Consider the following 20,281-nt stretch of genomic DNA (forward strand, 5'->3'; position numbering starts at 1 on the left):
AGTTAAGATATCACAGATTTTGAGGAAGTTGCTAGGAATTGTGTCTTAGCAGTTCCATGTGCTAGAAAATACACAGAAGAGGTATAACATTTTGACCCCCTGTGCAATTTAATACAATCCATAACAGTGGCTTTGCCATAAATTCTACTCTCTAAATTCTCTTAACAACTTGTAATTTCTGGTCTATAAATAGAGCTGGACATTAAAAGAAGAGGTGATTCTAATTTCTTGGCCACCGAATTCATTTCAAATAGGGTGACCAGAACATTAGACCAACCTACTCTTACAATGCACTATAGTATAACTCCACTTCCCACTTTGACCTCAATAATAAATGCATAGTAGAATTATCCACTTTCTGACAGTTTCAACCTAAAAACTGAGAAACTATACCTTGTTAATGTAGAATTTATGGCACAGCCGCTGTATTGGATTGTATTACATTGAACAGGGTTTGATAATGTTATGCTTGATTGTTTATGTCCAAATGACAATTTGATGTAAGCACTTTGCTGAGAAAAAGAAAATTAGATTAGAGCACTCTTTTAGTAGATTGTGTGCATTACCTGGTTTGGTGTACTGAATTTATCCACAGATGTCTGCAGTTTTCGGGGGCAAGTTGTCTGCACACCTTGGTGTTACAGCGTCTGCCCGTGAGGCCCCGAGACTGGATGTGACAATTGAGTGCTACTGACAGTCTGCATGGAGAGTGTCAGTCCTACTGGAGCCCAGCAGGATGCAGAGGAGGGGTAGGGAAGAATGGGGGAAAGAATAGAGTCAACTGGGGGTTTAGTCTCCAAAGTTAATGAGTCTCTTATGTGCATGTAGGAGACAGCTTTTATCTGAATTCACTGTACTACAATGGAACCCGGCTCAGACACCTTTCTCTCCCCCCCTTTTCATTACTAAACACACCTTTGTCTTTCATCAGTGTCTCAGGTGTTTGTCCCACTCTGCCAGTAAAGACTGTAACATAGATGAGAAAAATCTACACCTAGAACTTATCATTATGCTCGTCCACTGATTTTGGGCAATTTTTAGAAGAGAGGGTTGAGTTCAGGTGATAACTTTTGGAGTTAGCACTATTGCTGTGCTTGGCTCTTGGCTCACAGAATATGTATGACATTGCTTTCATTTTATCACAAAATTCGAACCTCTTTCCCTGCAAACATACCTTTTTGTGTGCTGCCACAGCGATAAAATGGCGAGTATTGAAACAACTTATGGAGCAAAGCCGTTCGTTAATAATGTACCAATATAATCTTGCCTCTCTGCTGTTCAGTTTAAAGTGGACGCATTTTCAACTTAGACCTGAGATCAGTAATACTGTAGAAGTAACGGAAATGTGACTTTCCCTAAAAGAAAAAAATTTTTGTAAATATTAGTAGATTACATAATATAAAAAGACTGGTCCTTTTCACCTATAGTTGCATTAAAATCTGCCTCACTTTAACAACGTGAATGAAATGTGTAGAAGGGTCTCTTTCTGGGACATGTTTACAAAGGGCAGTACTAAGACAAGAATATAGGATATAAGCCAAGTGGGAAAGTAGACAGAATGTATAACAGGATCGGGCAGAATAATTTCGACCTGTACGTAGAGCACAATCTTTTTTTTTTTTTTTGTAAAGAAAAGTGTAGTCCAGTTAACTTTTGCTATAGCAAGATAGTTGTCTTGTAAATAATAAATGGGGTAGGCTTTATAGTTTTCGATTTTTGTGTACATATTTTAAACAATGGATACTATTGTTTAACTGGTGATAACCTAAAAGTATGCATGCTATCACAGAAGAAACCCTTAAATTCACAAAACCATTTAAGTTACACGATAGGAACCACATTGTTTTGTGTGTTTTCTCATGTCACTTGTGCTGAAACAGCGCTGCAAAAAACTGATGTGCGCTTGCAGGAAGGCAAATGCTTGAACCTTGTGACTGAAATAACGATTTAGTATTTTGCATGATAGAGTAATTGTTACCTTGCTAAGTAAATTGTAGAATTTCAATGCTGCCTTTATTAGTTCTACGATTTTTTTTAAAGGCTACAGAACGTATGCTTGATAGACAGGTGTCCCACCATTCAGTTTATACTCTGCATCACCTTTTTTATTAACTCAGACAGGACAGACACCATGTCTACAGGGCAGCCATTAGGCCTAACAACAGACCCCTACTGGGCTCCTGGCAGTTGGAGCTTTTTAACTGTGTGAACCTATTGTTCTCATAAATTGGTCATTGACTCTAACTGCCCAATTAGCCCCCCCCCCCCACTTACAGGCTGCACTCGTCTACCCAAGCTGGAACCAGGCTCCAGTCATCAGATTAGGCTGTAAAAGTTGGCTAAACTGGGGCCATTGGACAGATCTGAATCCAGAATGACCGTGACAGGCTGAGTGGGATAGAGACCTCCGAGTAATGAGGGAAGTTGCCAAAATGTCTAGAGGCATCTGTCCAGATCCACAACTAAATATGGACACAGACAGCGTCCAAGCAACAAAGATGATGCTGTAATATACACTTGGGTGCAAGGAGTGTATTAAAAAGTTATTGCGAAATAATAAAAATTGTATTAGTTCAAATGTTTGCAGCCCCTTTTGATAAGTTAAATAATAACTTTAATTTATGAGGAAGGAACTTTTGTCCTAGCTGAATGTTGGGTAAAATTTGTGTTTTAATGTTTTACTTCCTTTTTTTGGGGGCATTTTCAAGAGTATACAATCCTTTGGACCCAACTATTGCTCCGTTGTATTTCATTCTCTTAATCCAATATGAGACAAATTAGCACTTCCTTCTTTGCCCCTGGTCGCTTTCTGGAGCACTATCTCTGGTCTCTTGACTGGGAAGTTGACATGTTATGACTGAGTGACTGTGTCCCTGACAGCAGATTTTTGCAAATATTTTGCATGTGCACCCAAGTTTGGGTTATTGGCAGATCAAAGTCAGGTGAGCTTGAAGAGATACCCCTTTGCTAATGAGAAGTGGAGCCTTGTTGCCAATGAAACCTTCCAATTAGGAGGCAAGAATACATGAAAGAGTCTAGCAAAATGAAGGAGGCTGCCTGTCTGTCTACAGAAACCTCCTATTACTGCCTAAAGGAACCTGGACTTTGGGACTAAATGAAGCAGATTCAACCTTCTGTGAGTGGGCTTTATACAGTGAAAACTGAGCTGTGATTTCCCTCTCAACACCCCCCTTAGACACACCTATATCTTTTTACAGCGCCCCCCCCCTCCACTCTGTCTGCAGCGATCACAAAACAAGCTGTTGTCTCCAAGCACATTGTCTGAGCCTCTTTGATTGGTAGATGATAACAGAGTTGCAGACTGGGCTGACCCACCTTGCTGTATTTAAAGCAAGCAGCAGCAGCAGCAGCAGTAGTTACAAAGCCTTTCAAGGATTGCTTTCTTTTGGACTTTCTGGATTCTGCTGACACTTCGATATGGCAACTTTTTTCACCATGGCTCTCCTGGCTATGGCATACCCTCTAAAGTCATTTGACATAGGCCAGTCTACTCGTTGCGTTGCAATCCCAAACCAGATGAAGGTCTGCAAAGATGTTGGCTACTCGGAAATGCGACTGCCCAACTTCTTAGGCCACAGTAACTTGGAAGGCGAGGTGGTGCCACGTTCAGAGGCCTGGAGGCCCCTGTTACAGACAGGCTGCCACCCTCAAGCTCAGGCCTTCTTCTGCTCCCTCATTGCTCCTGTCTGTCTTGACACGTAAGGAGATTTACATTTCTTCTATAGCTATTTTTTTACTGTCTTGTCAATACTTGCCACACATTTGGATGACATTCACTTTGTTTTAAACTTGTGTTTGCATCATATTGCAATAAATGTGTATTCGTTATTTAACATCATATCTCTTTCTCTCAGTTTTATTCAGCCGTGCCGTAGTCTATGTGTGGCAGTGAGGGACAGCTGTGCCCCTGTACTCGCCTGCCAGGGTTACCCTTGGCCTGAGGCTCTAGACTGTGACCGCTTCCCTGCTGAGGATGACCAATGCATTTCTTCCCATATAAAGTTTAGCCTGTTTGCTAAAGGTAAGGCACCAATTCTTGACTCTTGTCATCCCATTGCTAGCAATGGCCTGCAAATTGTATGCTCTTTTATATTGCATATAAATACTGCACATGGTCCACATTACAAAATTATGTTTACTTTTAATCACAGATTTACCTAAACCCGCCTGCCAGAATTGTCCTTCGGTGGAAGATGGCCCTGCATTAAAAACTGTTGTGGATGCTTTTTGCCACCATGACTTTGGTAAGCAATAGAATTATTTCAGAAAGTTATGACTCAGTGTTGTTATAATCAGTACTTTTGGGTGTTTTTTTTATTTTTTATTTTCCAAACCAGGTTATTTATCTTTTCTTAACTTCACTCCACAGCTGTGACTGCTAAAATTCACCACCGCCGTCTACCCATGGGAGAGCCAGAATTTGAGGTGGAGGGCCGGGTTGAGTTTATTCGCCAAGGACCTCTGCTGCCCTATGACACCCAACACCTACTGCAGCAGTGGCTCCTCATCAACCTTCAATGTGCCAATATCCTAGTGCGTCCTGGACGGTCTCAGCTTTTTGTGCTTACTGGTTTTGTTCAGCGTGATGGCATCCTTGCACTAACTCACGTCTTCCCTTGGCATAAAAAAGATGTTAACATTGCAGTGGCCATTCGCAAGTGGAAGCACCACAGATGTTAAATGGACTGATACTTTGTTCAATAACTGGAGTTTTAAACCTTTGTTGGAAGTGTGGAATTACATATGAGCAAACTGTATGATTGCACACTTACAACACACATTAAGACATCGGTGCAGAATTTTGAGATGAGTTTCTTGGCATGAGCGAACTCTCATCTCTGCTGTCACAGCCCACTGTAATAGAATGCACTCAAACCTGTACATTTTTGATGTATGCAAATTGGTTGTAAATTGTGTTTTGTATAAGCATTTTTGTGTATTTATGGTATCTTATATTTGTATGGTATGTTTAAAAAGATAGAAAATAAATCTTTTTCTCTTTGAAACTTTACTTGCTGGGTATTTCTGGTTAACACTTGTGATGGCCATACTGCCTGCCTAAACTTGGTTCTTTTACTCTTCACTACAAGGTAGCACACTCAAAACTGCAGCATTGGTTTGATATTGTGGTACCATGCTATTTTCATTTCAATTCTGAAGAGTTCAGAGATGAGGTGTAAAAATTTGTTTTATTTCAAGTAGGTTTTTAAACAATTGTTTTCCCGACTTTGTGCTTTTTTACATGTATGAACTGATCATCCTACAAAGTATACGGTGGCTCTGCATAAGATTTCAAACTCTTTAGAATGAGTCATGACCGTATTCATAGTACACCGCCCGTCATAAGGACCATACAATGTAGAAGTAATGACAAGATAAATCGCCTACTTTACATGTGAATAACCTTGTTTTCACAACCAAACAAACCAGCCCTAATTATAATTGTTGAACCATGTGATTCTTTTTTGTGATACTATTCATTTTATGGTGTACTCCTTGTTGATCTGTCTTCTAGGTAGAATAGAGAATATTCATGTGTTTTTTTTCCCCTTCAAAATTATCTCCTGCCTGCATTTGTTTATAGTACATCTCTTCCAACCGCGGACAGTTGTGTGGCGATGTGTATTATTTTAAATTATACTGGGACTTGTTTAAGGATAAAGTAGGTCAGCCTAAGATGGATGCCAATATTATTACATTTCTTAAAACTGACAAATTGTCTAAGCCAATTTATAGTTATTAATCACTTTTTCGTCAACCTTTTTATTTTATCTTTGTTGTATTAGAGTTACTCTTGAGGAAGCTGTCAAAGCAAGAGCTCTCCTTGTCATCGTGTGCTGTGCCACAAGAAAAGAAGCTCTAAAAAGGTAACGTGGCAAGATAATAAAAAAAAAGTTCTTTTTTGAAGCAATAGCAAGTTTTTTGGCTTTAAATTGTCAATTTTTGCCCAGTTTGCCGTCCGTTTACTAGTGAACATGAAGCTGTCCATGAGGGTTCCCACTGGCGTGTGATGTGGCGTGTTCCTTCCCCAACAACTTTGAATCTGGACTATGACTTTTAGTGAGTGTTTTATTTCTTTCGGGTTTCGATTGATTCATTGTTAGTAATATGAGTTAGCTTATTTCAAGCTCTATCGCTGTGTCATGTGTTTGTCTACTCGGGTTTAATATTTCTTTTCCTGCAAGAACATAATGGAAGTGCCATACAACATACTAACATGAGACAAACCAGAGGACACTTAAAGACCAGCTAGAAGTGTTACTGTTGTTAATATACTACTTTGACTATGCATTCACATAAATGACCTCACTGCATCTTGTCAAAGATAATCTTAAAACTATTTCTGCATAATCCCTGAAATCAGGTTTTACTTTGTCACCAATTTTATTTTTCTTTCTGTTTTTAAACAATTTATACTCTCTTAGCACAGTATCTTAAAACAGAGTTGCTTCAGAAGTGCTGGAGCTTATCTCAGAAGCAGGGTAAAGATTTCAACCACTGTGGCCCAATCCACTAAGGCCAACATCAGTGATACAGTGCAGGAGCTAAGGAAAAAGTGACAAAAACAGCTTAGAAGGTGGGAATGAATGTACGGCTGCTGACCTTGCAGATAACATGGTCATGTCAAATGCTATTGCAGTTTATCTGTTTACAGTTAGTGCAAAATCTAATGTATGTTTGCTGAGAAGAAGTGTAAAATAGTAATAAAGTAAAACTGTTTAGTTCTCACTTACTTTCTAAGTAGGTAACTCCTAATTTTTATTTTTGGTCATCTTATTAATGCTGACTGCAAGGCAACAAAGTCTATAATAGAGTACTCTTTTACATGTTATGAGTATATTAGGGGTTTTGCTCCAGATAGCCAAAAAAAAGAAAAAGAAAAAAACAGAATTCAGTTTAGCTCTTTATTTACAACTGATCTATAGATTCAATATCACAAAAAATATACAAAAATACTATATGCCAGGTGAAATTTCATATCAACAAGGTTTCGAATTATGGACAAAATATTAGCTAAAAGGTTACCAAAACATTAAAAAAAAGGAAAATGGGCAGTAAACGACATGACGAACTTGTGCCTTTACCTGATTGCATTACAGTCAAAGAGCATGAGTCTTTCCTGGAAAGACGTGACATTGCTTACTGCAGCCAGTGAAATGCAGTAAGATGGATATCCAAGCAGTGTAGGCTAATTACATTTGCAATGCAACAAACACTGCATGCGCTGAAAGCAGAGTTAATATTACCTGTGTTAGTTTTGACAGACAGCATATTTCATCCACATATTAACAAAACTCCCAGTAGTGTAGCCTTTGATGAAGTGGGAAAGTCCTCTGTTTACTTTCCGAAGCCCCTCATGTGTTCCTGACACTCCTCTGTGGTGATGAACTCTCTGTTTTTGCATTATTGTTATTCTGCGATGGCTCTTCTTCTCGAGCAAGACCTCGGGCCATGAGCTCATTCATTGGGGAGCGAGTGCTGTGAACCTCCTTCTCCTTGCAGTTTCTCCATTTCATTCGACGGTTCTGAAACCAGATTTTCACCTAAAACAGCGGGAGAGTAGAAGCTTTTTACTTCAGTTTGTGAAGCCATGTCAGCTTATCACTTTGATCTGCTTTGAAATGTCTGAACTGTTAAATTGTGTTCAGGCGCCCAGTGTTTTTGTTTTCACCTAACTTTTCTTCTAGTGCCATAATGTGGTTCACACATGTGGTTTTAAGTGGAACATTTTACAGTGAGTAAACATTATTTCCACTCAATGTATCAGCAGTTAGCTGATGTTAGAATTCAGCTAAAGGCATGTGTGTGCTTAAGTACAGCCATGACTCTTTGTAGTTGTGTTAAAGCCTATATTCATATGGGTTTGCCGGCTTTTGTAATGTTCCTGCTCTTCAAATTCATATTTAGCCCTAGGAGCAACACATTATAAATACAAAGGGTTTAGGTGATCCATGTTTGATTACCTGTGACTCCTTTAGACTAAGATCAGCTGCCAATTTATTCCGGTCTGTCTTGCTAATGTACTTCTGTCTCCGAAAAGTTCTCTCCAGCTCCTTCCGTTGTTCTTCAGAAAACACAGCCCTCCTGAGGATCCCTCTGCGTGATTTAGGACTTATATCTGCAGACCACATTCGAATATTTGCACCCTCTGAAAGATACATGGGAAAGTATATTATTTGTGAACGTATTGACTATCCCAACAATTTGTCTGTTGCATAGCTACTTATTCTTTAGTTGTCACTGATTAATTATTTCTATGTTCACGAATTCTAGCTTCAGTTCTAGCTTCAAATAGGAAACATGGGGAATTTATAATTGAAATAAGACCACACAACTAAAATATTGGTCACAAAGCCGGAAGGCACCCAGACATTCTTATTAAATGCCTGAACCAATTTATAAATACATATAAATACAGTTTTAAATGTGAATAAACTCCATTCAATATGGACATTTCCTCCACCATCACCACTTTTCAAACCCCGATATGCTCTTATCACACGCACTTTATTATTCACTTTCAGTTTCTCTCTTCCTATTTGTCTGATTTAACCAAGTGGGGTTGACTAAGGAGAACAGAAAGCCATTTCAATGGTGAAAAAAAGGATTTAGTGGCTTGTGAGGAGCAATCCCATGCTGCTTTACTCACAGGTGCACGCACTGCAAAAGTCAAGTGGAACAATTTATCCGATCCATTTAATCTGTACGACAAATCTGCACATAGACCACCTCTAGGGAGCACATAACCGGTTTGGACATGCTTCTCACTTCTCTATTCGGACTCAGTGGCCTTCATTTGAATAGCTGATTACTAGGTCATTCCTGTGCAACGTGTGTGTCTACCCTAGTGGGCCAACTATAGAGCCCTGTAGGACACCAACAATAGGCTCAACACTAAATCTTTTCACTTGCAGGTATGAAGGCAGTTTGTATGTGAAGATGAGCTCGAATAAGTCTATAAAAGTCACTTTCATTGAATGCTTTATGTCCTAGTCAAGAGGTCTCCAATGGGCAGGAATGAGAGTTTAACGGCAGAAGAAAAGAGGGGGGTCAGTGAACCAAGCTCTTTAGCCATACAATGGCTGGGGGGATGTTCCTGGTGCAGCCCACTTCTGCCGAGAAATAGGCATTTTTTTTGTGCTTAGCGGAGTTCATCTTTGCAGTGAAAAATTGCAGCGAGGTCGCGTGTGGATGGTGGAGTGAATGCGCCAATTGGTCACAGCCAGACATAGCATTGTTGTGTTGCTGGGCACTGTGGGAAAGTGTCAACCTACTAAGGGGACTCTAGGGACCCGTGGGATGAGGGCTTTCTGATTTATTTTATTTTCCACATTTCTTGACAGATGTCATAGAGAGCAGCAACTAATTACTTCCAGTTTCTTTGGAACAATAGCAAAATAAGACTATTTCTAATCTTAATTGATACTATAATACTAGAGTGCAAGTCAGTGCTTGATCGCTATAGCTATGTGACCTATAACTTTTCAAGCAGAAGTAGGAAATTTATTGGAAAACATTTCAAATGTAATGAATTAATAGTTTTTAAATACCCTACTTGAAAAGCATGGACGTTTAATTTCAAACTGTTGGAATTCACAACCCAACTTATTAATGTGCTGAGGAAGTACTAAGTTTAAAACCGTCTGCCTTGGTAATAATAACCCAAACCTGGTAATTATAATCTTAATATGACAGAAGACAAGATGTTTATTAGCTCTGCATATTTGTGCTAGTAAAGTCTGTATTTGCAAGTACAAAATAGGGGGCCCCAGGGACTATTAAAAGCCTTGCAGCCCACCCCTCTTCCCCATCCTAAACAGCCGTGAATGGTTATGAATAGAGCTGCGCAGAGTTGAGCGGAGAATTAGCTCTTTGGCATTGCATCAGTAATTAGCTGTGGAACACTTGGGAGACCCTGCTGCTAATGCTTAGAGAGTAGCTGAAGCATTGCTGATGAGGCATAAAACACTCACTGGAGAAGACAGGAGGGGGGCTGGACCCACCACAGCATGTTAGTAGATACTGTGGGCTTTGCAGGAAAACATTGTTCAGCACACCTGAAAAGATAGATAGGGACAGTCAGACATTTTTCGAGTGATAACGTGTGATGACTTTACCTGGATCACCATGAATTTCTCAGGGCATCTTAAATCCTGCCCTGTATTACAGTTGTTTTCTTTTGAGCTACTTAGCATACAGTGCAAGGTTTTAGGAGAAACAGACAATGATGAACTTTTTATTTATTTTATTTTATAATTAGGGTTTTATCTGATAATGTCTATTTGAAGAATACCCAGAAAACCCACAAAATGTATGCATTCTGTTTAGAAAGTCATTGCTTAGATAAAAAGGTAGGGGTTGAAAGTGTCACGTGTTTCTAAATTTGGCATGTTTATCAGAATTTGTATCTAAATTTATGTATGCAGTCATTTTTATTTTTTGGCCAAGCTTGAGATTTTGTATTGTTGTGTAAATGAAAATGTTATTTCAGTGGTTTGAAATTAAGTTTTGTGCTTTAAACACCTTACCCAATAGTTTTATGGAAATTACATTTCACATAATCTTCACTTCAAAATAAAATATGGATACTTCTTTGTCCAGCAAACAGTTGAGTTCTATTAAATTTCATAGAAATTAGTCATTTTGCAGACACTTTTATTCCAAGTGACTTAAGTAGCCGACAGTATAGGAGCAAATTTGTGGTTGCAGGAGGAACAAGGATTCCAACCACTGACCCAGTAGTTCGTGGATGACTGCTCTGCCAACTGAGCTACAGCTGCCCTCATTAATATTAGAAAACATATTGCGTAAGTTAAAAAAGAGACCTTGAAGTTTTTCCTTGCAATAAGAATAAAAAAAACCCAAAAAAGCAAAGCTAGGATTTTACAATGTTTTAAAGTAATTTTTGATCAAATTCTTTCATGATTGTAAACAAACTTGTTAATTACCGGCAGTGTGTCAGTAATACTTATAAACTGACATCTCTTTAGAGATGTTGATGCTAAACTTTTAAGCAATAAATAATTTACAAGGCGAGTAAAACACTAAAAAAGCGAATTTCCGTCTGTGTTCAAGGCGATTCAAGCCTTCAAAGCCCCTGACATATTCGAGCTACATACGATTTTGTTTAGAAATTCTACTTGGATCCAAAAATCACCTTACCTGAGTGTGGTAAAAGTGGTCCCCCTGAATCTTTCACCAGCTGAGGACTCTGTGCCTGGCCTTGGTAGGCTCCATGCTCAAGGCCCCAGATTCTCCTCGGACGTTCACATGTTGCACGTCTCAGGTATCCACCTGCTATCCCCTCTGAACGGGCTGAGTGTGTCTGTGACTGCAACAGATTGTCAATAAGAAAACTCTTTCCCGAACTCCCGAAGCCCGGTAACGCAGGAGGAGAGCCAGCCATATTCCTCCTACTGCAGCTCTGAACTGAGACCATCCTGTTCACACAGTGACCTGAACACTTGAGTTCCCTCTTCAACAGTCACAGCTCAGTGACACTAAATTCTCCTTTAATTCCTTCTTGAGTGACCAGGCCAACTTCATTAAACTTCGAAGAAAACAAAAATTCTCTAATCTTCCTCTTTTGGGCCTGCACTTTGCGACAGGGTTGTGCCGTGATTGGCTGAGAGGCTCTAATGTGCTTCTCAATTCAGATAAGGCTGGGGTCCTTTCTGGAGTGGCAGAAGGTGGGTCTGGCTCATTCATTATGTCAACTAGGCTATTAAATGATAGACACCAGAGACAATGAAGTGCTGGCCAAAGTTTAACATGCACCAAACAGTCCTCTCCAGTAGTAAATAGTTTTCCCTTTTCTCCATCCTCCCTCAGAGCTTCATTGTGCCTTATACAAACGACTGAGCGGTTGATTTGCAATGTGCTGTTTTGTGTATTTCACAAACATTACTCCGTAAAGTTTTTCTTAATAACAAAATGATTCAAACTAAAATATTGGTGTGGAAAAAATATGTTTTGAGTAATGGAATCAAAATATAAGATGTCATTTTCTATGTGGAGGCAATAAAAAGAAAATGTCTGTATTTTCAAAAAAAAAACAAAAACCAACTAATGTCATCTTAAATAATGTCCCAAGATGACCTGAGTTATCTGTATAATTAGGAGTATGTTTTTTTTATGCAATTACACAGTAAGACTAATATTAATAGTTCCACATAACTTTCTTTGTTTTCAGTTTGTTTTGAAAATCTTAAAAGAACTTTTTCAATTGAAGATGTTATTGAATGAAATGCCACCCCTTACTTTGATACACTTTGAATATGTTTTTTTTTATTTGTTGGTTTAAACTTTTATTTAACTTTTAAAGAGGAGATAAGTTCTAGTAGAATTCATTTTTGGATCATTATCGAGAGATACATGTAACCGTGTGGGCAGTGAAGTGAGCCACTCTACTTTTTAGGAGACAGCTTTAAGGGCAAAGGGGTCATATGCTGCATATTTAAGGGTTGCAACTGTAAATTGGACGGTCACACAAACACACACGCATGTAGTGATGTTTTGATACAAACACATTCAATAAGAGGCTTGTGTAACCTTTCACACTGCAACTAATGATCCTCAACATCATAATAGAAGGCTCAACAAGAGGGGCGACAGACCCAAAGTTTAGGCACAGTAAACAGGCATATCCACACTGGTCGGGGGGTGTGGGGTGAGGGTGGCAGGGAGCTGCAGTCTGCGCGTGTAGATACCTCATGCTGAGCATGGAAATTGGCCCAGACAGCTCGGCCTATTGTGTGATGGCCAGGGAGCCAAAGGTTGCTTGTAATCAAATTTGAGGTTTTATTCCTCAGACTGGTGGAGAAGGCATAGCGCTCTGTCACATGATGAGTGTTTGCAAGTCTGTGTGCACTATCTACTTTTGTATAGTGAGTGTGTGTTAACATGCTCTACATAGACCAGGGCTTCGATTGGCCCCTACGGCTTTTTGTGTCGTGGAGTCATTTTAGAGAGAAAGCAGGAGGGAATCCCAGAGTGCTTCTATTAACTGTATTTGTTTATGTGTGATTGCACTCCAGGTGTGGTTTATGTGATAACATTGAAAAAAAATCTCTTTATTTATATGGACATGTATATGGACTTTCTCTCTCCTTAAATTACTCTTTGAGTAACAAACGAGACTCCATGATATGTTTGAAAGTTGTTAAAATGACCCTTGACCCTCCTTAGAACATTGTGCATCCCCGTTCGTGTTTTAAATTTCTCTGTGTTCATTGACATTTCAGATGGAACCAATCTCACACAATTTTAAAAGCCATTTCTAAGAGCGTATCATCATTAAGATTCACCACTTCGTAATTAGTCAGATTCCAATAGAGCTCTCCAGGAGAGCGAGGTATAATTAGGCTATTCTTAAACAGTGGGTCTTGGAAACACCCCGAAGCAAGTTCATGTGAATTTATTTGATGTCCCTCTCTTTTAAAAAATGGAGGGAAAGAACAGGGGTCCCTTCATTCAGAATCCTCACAATAGGCCTGCTGAAAGCTAGTACTCCGCAGACTGGCCCGAGATCCCTTTTCTCTCTTTTTAACCTCACTAAAGCTCTTAAAAAGATACCGGCCCATTGCACACGCAATTGATATTCCACCACTCGAACTTAATATCGTGAATGGTGGGCCAGGCTCTATGAATCAGGAAGACAATGCGCTTAGCTTAGCAGCAAACTGGCACTTTGTGTGTGGTGTCTGTGCCCCAGAGGAGGAAGTTTCTAATGTGAGCCCCACAATTGTGTGTCTATAGAGTTCTAATGAGCTTCTGTATGCTGAGTGAATAACTGCGGGCCATTCACTGTGAGGGCCCAATGAGCCAGCTCACTGCACACATTCACGATAGGAACCAGGGGAATGGGAGTGGCTGTGTGGAGCCACCGCACTGCATGGACAGTCTATAAAAGATCAGCATATGTAAAACTGTGTTCCAGTGTTTTTGCCCATATTAAGGTTGATGCATTTGAACATATTATATTTTAGTTTTAAACTTGCGCTGGCATTTTTTTCTCACCCGGCAATGACTGTTCAAAGGTTTCAAGAGTGGATAAATGTTGAAATCCCAGCTTGTTCTTTAGGAACATGGAGCTGAACTGTGACGTAAGCCCCTCAAGTCCTAGTTGGGGGTTGTGCGGTTAAAGAAAAAGAGTCGACATTAAAATCAAACTTGTCAGATTTACACAGAAATCTAAAATAAAGATTCACTTAAATGACTAAAGATGCTAAACCATGATAAACTCTTCATTGTGGTCTAATCTCTTAAAAAAACATCAACATAAAATTAAATAAAACAATCAGTTTGTAAACTTTAGCAAAGCTGCTAATTATTGCTTCCCAGCCATTTAGTAACTGTTTGGCATCAAAGCTAACAGACAAAAACAAAACCTAGCAATAATTTGCTGTTAATGTTGTTGTTGTTGTTGGATTATTAATATTCTTAATGTGTCTGAGCTCTGAGAATGATCTATCACAAAGGTTTTTAATATTCAAAGATGTTTTCAGAAGCTGCTACACTCTATTACATGTACAGGTTTCATTATAGTCTCCCTCCATCCCAAGTATGGTAGAGATCCAAACCAGCTGTCATTACTATCAGGATGCAAACAAAAAAGTTTCTTGGCCCTTTTTATCATGCCCTTCTTGCTTAATGGTATTGGTCAAATCTCAGATCATCAAGCATTTAGCGCTGGCACGGTACAAGGGTGACACTGTCTGGCTGAACATCAGTACTGCCACTCTAAAACTTTGACTGCAGTTCATGACCATGACCAGTAGAAGGCACTAATAGAATGAGAACTACAATAATGGGTCATTCAAGTGGGAAAAAAGTCTGTTTCGATCCAACTGTATTTAATTTATTATAAACGTGCCTATATTTGAATCTTTTTCTATTCATTGTTAATTTATCTGATTAATTTAAGCTTCTCGTGCTGTTTGTCTCCAGCTTTTTGAGTCCCTGTAATAGCAGAATTAATCATCTGAAGGAGGAAAGTAAGTAATTAAGTACAGCTAGTTGCTTCGCATTAATTTCATGTAGGTTTGTGTGCTTGTAAGACACCTTAATGTAAATGTAAATGTCTTAGCATCCCATAATACATATATCTATATGTTTGAAAATGACTTAAAATGTCACAGTAATGTCAATCACTTAAGCAGACAGGTGTAATAAATCTTTAGCTAGCATTTGTTAATACAGCTCGAGAACATGCCATTTGAAAGACAGGCAGGGTCACTATAACATGGAATTATGCTCCAATAAATTCCCTGGGGAACCCTGTGGAAACAGTAAACCTTTATTTCCTGCAGTTCATTCTCATCCTGGCACAGCAACTACAAGTAATTCCATTTTGTCATTGGCATTAGTGTGTCTATATGGTGCAGTTACGGCCAAAACGAATAAGCACGTGGGAGCTTTGTAAAGCATCACCCATCTGGACCATTTCAAGATAAATGAAAGGACTTTCACCGTTCCTCTGTCCTCGCCCTGAGAGATTAAGTGTGTGTGCATGCACTACAGGAGAGGTGTGTGTTGGCACTGTATGCATTTATTAACTTCATTCTTGGCTAGGCACATGCTTTAATGACTCTTATTTTCCTGATGGCACTTTATGAAATGACAACTTGTGGGCAATACAAAGTAATTACATTTCCTGTGTTTGGACCCAGAAGAAATCTGGTATTATTAATAATGAATAGAGGGTTAGAGGCCCTCTAACACAGCAGTTTTGACACTCTGCCACTGCTGTAAGAGCCACTGCCTGCCTTTGTTTTGCTGATAATAGCTACCCATTAGCCACACTCCATGGACCTATGAACACGCTATCTGAATTTAAGAAAACTGAGGGCCTGTTTGTCCAAATACATCTGTTTTGTTGAAATCATAATTAAAACAAAACATGTGTTGGGCCTGTTAGTAGTGAAAGCTGTTCGGAATCAGAAATAATGTGACCCATAGTTTTTAGAAAAGACCTGAGCACCACACAGGATCTACAATAGTCCACATCTATGTCTGCTGGCCTCATTTGCCAACCTACTTCAGCAGATCAGCAAAGCCAACAAAAGACTTTCACTGCAATTCAGGGATTGGCTGGAGTTTGTTGCGGACTTGGGATTGGCTCTGAAGAAGCCTCTACCCAAAGGCTTCAATTCATGTCCATCTGGCATGAAGTTTAGGATTCAGGGAAAATGCAACTATTAATCTTCCTTAAAAAAAATCCCCACTATGGCTGCTGATAAATCCATTATGTTTCAAAATAGTAATTGGTCCCACGGATCAAGAAGATGATTGTGGAATAAACAAATATTAAAAGCACAGAGCATCTGTGTTCAATAAAAAAGGCATGAACAAGGCAGTGGAGTCTCACACACAGCCCAGCACGTTTCAATTCATCTTCATACAACCTGCCGAAAAGGCAAACTTGCACTTAACTTAATTTTTGAAGGAACCACACTAAGAGAGGAGGAAAGTGGCCATTTTTGTGTCAAACTGGAACCATCCTTTATGTGCAGCAGCAAAAAGAAAAAAAAAAAAGCCATCCCGACAGTTTCACACTAATTTACACTTTGATCCACGACACCCTAGTTTCCCATGAGAACAGTATGACCGAGACAATTTCTGGGACTTTATGTGACATAAGTGTAAACCGACCAAAGACGTTTAAATTTTGGGGCACAAACTTAAAACGACTTAAAGTCATGAGATGCAACTTAACCTCCAACTAAGACACGTAGAGACATGTTTTTCAGAACTATTAACTTATATGTTTTGTAAGTGAGAAACAAACCTCCTACTTAATTGTACTTATGTTCAACTTAATTTTCTTAACAAATTTGGTTATATTATTAGCAATATTAGTATAGTAATTTTTGTAATATTGAATTTAGAGTTTATTTTTAGATTTGATCTTTTGCCCATTAACTGCTTCTATTCTTTAGTATTTACTATTTACTAACAAATAACGTTAGCTTTGTCAATTTGTTCAGTTCACCATGCAACAATACTTGCTGCCATTTAATTGTAGTAGTGTAACAGTGGCATATCTCGTTTCTAATGGGCTAATCAGTATTAAACTCAGGTCAAATTGTCCACGAAAACCGTTGTTGATTAAACTCCCCCCCACCATAAATGTAATTTAATCCCACGTCAAACACAGCTGTAACTACTTACCAACAATGGCGTTAAACTTGCGTTTATCATACTGTGACGTCATAATATGTCGACTTCGAAATGTAACTGTTAACATCTAATGTCATTATTATGTTAAACCTACTACTTAAGGCACCAAATGTATATATTTGCTTTTTTGTGTGTTGCTTTACAGAACAGTACAGTGACGTTGAAGAGAATATACGTAATTAAAATAACCCCCATAGTAAGTTTAGTCCAGATGCCGTGTAATTGAAAAATACAAATTTTTAAAATAAAGAATAATCCATTTATTATCATTAAAATATGCTTAATTATACGCTTTAGACAAATTGCATAGTAACCTGCACTCCATTTTACGCATACGTTTGCCAACGTAATTAATTGAGGCCGAATTTCGGAAGAGTTTTCCACAGTTGTAACTGTCCCCATCAGGGGTTAAGCTGCCCTCCACACATCGTCTAGTCTTGGCACTAGGCGTGGTTGCAATCTATACAAATACCCTGGATTCCTCAAGAGTTGTCTGTTCTCAGGCCACAAGAGGGCTTCATTGTTTCGTTTCATTTTTCCGTTTCCCTTCTCACTCCTAGACATTTTTTTCTGTCACATCTCTCATTCACACTGCCGTGGGAGCGTCTGTGGAGCTGGTGAGGAAGCGGCACTTCGCTTTGTGCATCCTCTGTCGCCCACCTGTGCCGGAGGGTGCTGATGGAGCAGCCCTCGCGTTGCGTGGAATAATTTGGACATTGTTGCTTTTCTTTCTTCTATTCGGATTTGCTTTTTTTTTTTTTTTTTGCATCACTGGGCATCTGAAGTTGTGATGATGCCTCCGCGCAACATTTGGGATTGGTAATAGCCTTCTGCGCGAGGGTGATACATCATTCGCATGTGATTGAACAATACTGTCTCTCGGAAGTGGACAAAACATGGACTAATTTCTTAATGCAATCACCATGGGATTATTACAGCTATTTCTGGTTGTCGGTATATTTTATGCCTCCTCAGGTAGGACACTGGACTGTCACTGATTGTACAGTAACCTTCTTTTGCAACATGTAGCCTATAGGAGGATAAATATAATTAAATGAGGTGTTTTGGATAATTTGACATTCATGCATTTCTAAAGCATCAGACCTACTAGATTAACCAGCTTGTAGCTCCACAGTACCATAACCTCATTTTTCTCTAAAACAGGAATTGTTTACTGCATGGCAGGTGTCCTTACCTACAAATAATAAAGACATTAATGTTTTTGTGTTTGCTAATTAGTTGTAGGTTTTGGGGTTGACCCTGCCCTGCGCATCAGTGTGTTTGATGAACTAACCCTCGGAGAAAGCTTTGATGGAGTTACTCAGGTCCAGGGCTTCCACAGCGAGTCTAGAGCTTTCCACTTTCAAGGTACAGTAACACATATTTTGTCTTTAGAAAGAAGATAAAATGTGAGCAGATGAAGTGGTCTGCATGTGAATCACTGCTGACCAAATCTGCTTTTAAGGGGAAAAGCGATTGTCAGAAATGTTACTGTCCTTCAATGTTTGTTATGGACTGAAACATGAAGCATTGTAATCCATGGATCAGCCCCTCTCCTGAGATGCCTGATGTAGAGCTTCTTTTCTGAAAATGTTAGATCCTCTGATAATACTGTAGAATGTATGTTTGTTTATGACTGTCCATAGCACAACTAAGTATAAGGGCTATCACGGGCTCATATGCTGGGTTGTCAGTTTTTCTCTATAATGGAGCTAAGTTTGGGGGCCCACAGACTGCCACCAGCCTGAACAATAGGCAAGGCTAGTTCTTCATGAAAAAGTGGGGTGAGTAGGGCAAGCAGAGGGGGGTAGATGGGTCGGTTGCATTACGAGTCATAGAAAGACTGAGCATAATCAGATTAGGCAAGAAATCCACATTCACAGAGATGTACGATGTGAGTCTGGATGTGAATGGGTCCCACTGCCAAATTTACTCACTGGTCACCTTCTGGGTTGTGAAGCGAGTTTAGACAGTTTCCATACCTGAAATGTGAATGGGTTGAAGAGTGACTCAGATGTCCATGTTTTCAGTTCTAAGGCAGTGTGTAGGCTAAACATTTTATCTGTGGCATTTAGCAAATGGCACTGTGCAAATGGAGTTGTCAAAGCCGTGGTCATGATTGACTTTAATATACACTGTTTTGCCTTTGTTACATCATTGTCATTTGATGCGAGACATGTCATTACTATTCAAATGAGACTGTGAACATCCTCATCACAGGGATGAAGATGTCTATCATAACCCAGTCAAAAGTAGCAACAGAGGAAATTGCTTTTTGGTTCCCAGATCAGTGTCAAAACCCAAGATTGGGGTAGCATTCAAATCTTCACAAGGAGGATCTCAACTCGGATCACATAATGTACAAAAGTGACAGCGTTGTTTTGGGACAGAGAAACGCCACAGTCATTTGTTGTGCATATTTCTTCTTCCCTCCTCCATGCTGATATCGTCTAATCTCCCTGCACAGCCACTGAGACAGCAGCACTTCTGCATGGAGCAGCAACTCCAGCATCTTTGTGAAGGCAGGCCATTTGATGTCCTCTGTGTAGACAAAACTCAAGAATGCTTTATCCAGGCAGGTTGCGAGAGGGATAGAGAGACTGCAAGGAGGAGTTAGAAAGAGAGAGCGAGTATGATAGAAACAAAGACACTTATAGAAAGAAGCTCCCCTAGCTTTTGTCACAAAATGAAAAACATGACTGTTCTGCAACTGGCACCCCTCTGTCATTATGCTCTCTTATTTCTTTGCATTACCTTTGCTAAGTACCTTCCGCTACCCATGCGGAGCAGGCGGCATGTTATTTATGGCAGAGCTTGCCTCCATCCTTCATTTGGGATGTCTACATTAAGTCAATGATGTTGGGTGAGGGGGAGGCAGGGAGACGCATACCGGCAGAGCAGACCTGGGTCTCTGCTTGTTTGTGATCAGAAATAGACAGGCAAAGGCACACACAGTACTGTAGAGATACAGAGAAGGTGAGGGAGGTAAAGAGAAAGAGACGCTGAGATAGAAAGAGAGAGAAATAGGAAGCAGAGCTGTCTGCCAGCCGTTTGATAGACTGAGCTGATTCCACATGTA

General features: G+C 39.6%; 3 protein-coding genes across 3 annotated transcripts in view; 2 read left to right on the top strand and 1 right to left on the bottom strand.

Annotated features, from left to right (window-relative positions):
- The first annotated feature begins 64 nt into the window (after window positions 1-64).
- szl (sizzled) lies at window positions 65-4,939 on the top strand. Its single transcript, XM_067502872.1, has 4 exons — window positions 65-3,719; window positions 3,876-4,042; window positions 4,173-4,265; window positions 4,391-4,939. Exons 1-4 carry the CDS (start codon window positions 3,439-3,441, stop codon window positions 4,699-4,701), a joined length of 852 nt encoding a protein of 283 aa, XP_067358973.1. The 5' UTR covers window positions 65-3,438; the 3' UTR covers window positions 4,702-4,939.
- Window positions 4,940-6,929: 1,990 nt separating this feature from the next.
- Window positions 6,930-14,349, bottom strand: dbx2 (developing brain homeobox 2). Its single transcript, XM_067499849.1, has 4 exons — window positions 11,185-14,349; window positions 9,996-10,079; window positions 7,986-8,170; window positions 6,930-7,565 (listed from the first exon to the last, which is right to left on the bottom strand). Exons 1-4 carry the CDS (start codon window positions 11,459-11,461, stop codon window positions 7,377-7,379), a joined length of 735 nt encoding a protein of 244 aa, XP_067355950.1. The 5' UTR covers window positions 11,462-14,349; the 3' UTR covers window positions 6,930-7,376.
- A 3,414-nt stretch (window positions 14,350-17,763) lies between these two features.
- nell2a (neural EGFL like 2a) overlaps window positions 17,764-20,281 on the top strand; it is a 72,170-nt gene continuing 69,652 nt past the window's right edge. The window contains exons 1-2 of the mRNA XM_067501745.1: window positions 17,764-18,177; window positions 18,442-18,570. Of these exons, the coding sequence (XP_067357846.1) occupies window positions 18,126-18,177; window positions 18,442-18,570 (181 nt within the window). The 5' untranslated portion in view covers window positions 17,764-18,125. The remainder of the gene's footprint in view (window positions 18,178-18,441; window positions 18,571-20,281) is intronic.

The sequence above is a fragment of the Channa argus genome, chromosome 4 (genome assembly GCF_033026475.1).
Source record: "Channa argus isolate prfri chromosome 4, Channa argus male v1.0, whole genome shotgun sequence".
Classification (NCBI taxonomy): Eukaryota; Metazoa; Chordata; class Actinopteri; order Anabantiformes; family Channidae; genus Channa; species Channa argus.

What these genes read in the sequence shown, in the direction of transcription:
- dbx2 (XM_067499849.1), bottom strand. Translation starts at nt 11,461, where the DNA reads ATGGTCTCAGTTCAGAGCTGCAGTAGGAGGAATATGGCTGGCTCTCCT. An exon ending in CCCCCCTCCTGTCTTCTCCA is followed by an intron (nt 8,171 to 9,995) that starts GTGAGTGTTTTA and finishes TGTATCTTTCAG; the next exon opens with AGGGTGCAAATATTCGAATG. An exon ending in TTAGTCTAAAGGAGTCACAG is followed by an intron (nt 7,566 to 7,985) that starts GTAATCAAACAT and finishes CCGCTGTTTTAG; the next exon opens with GTGAAAATCTGGTTTCAGAA.
- szl (XM_067502872.1), top strand. Translation starts at nt 3,439, where the DNA reads ATGGCAACTTTTTTCACCATGGCTCTCCTGGCTATGGCATACCCTCTA. An exon ending in GTTTAGCCTGTTTGCTAAAG is followed by an intron (nt 4,043 to 4,172) that starts GTAAGGCACCAA and finishes TTTTAATCACAG; the next exon opens with ATTTACCTAAACCCGCCTGC. An exon ending in TTTTTGCCACCATGACTTTG is followed by an intron (nt 4,266 to 4,390) that starts GTAAGCAATAGA and finishes TTCACTCCACAG; the next exon opens with CTGTGACTGCTAAAATTCAC.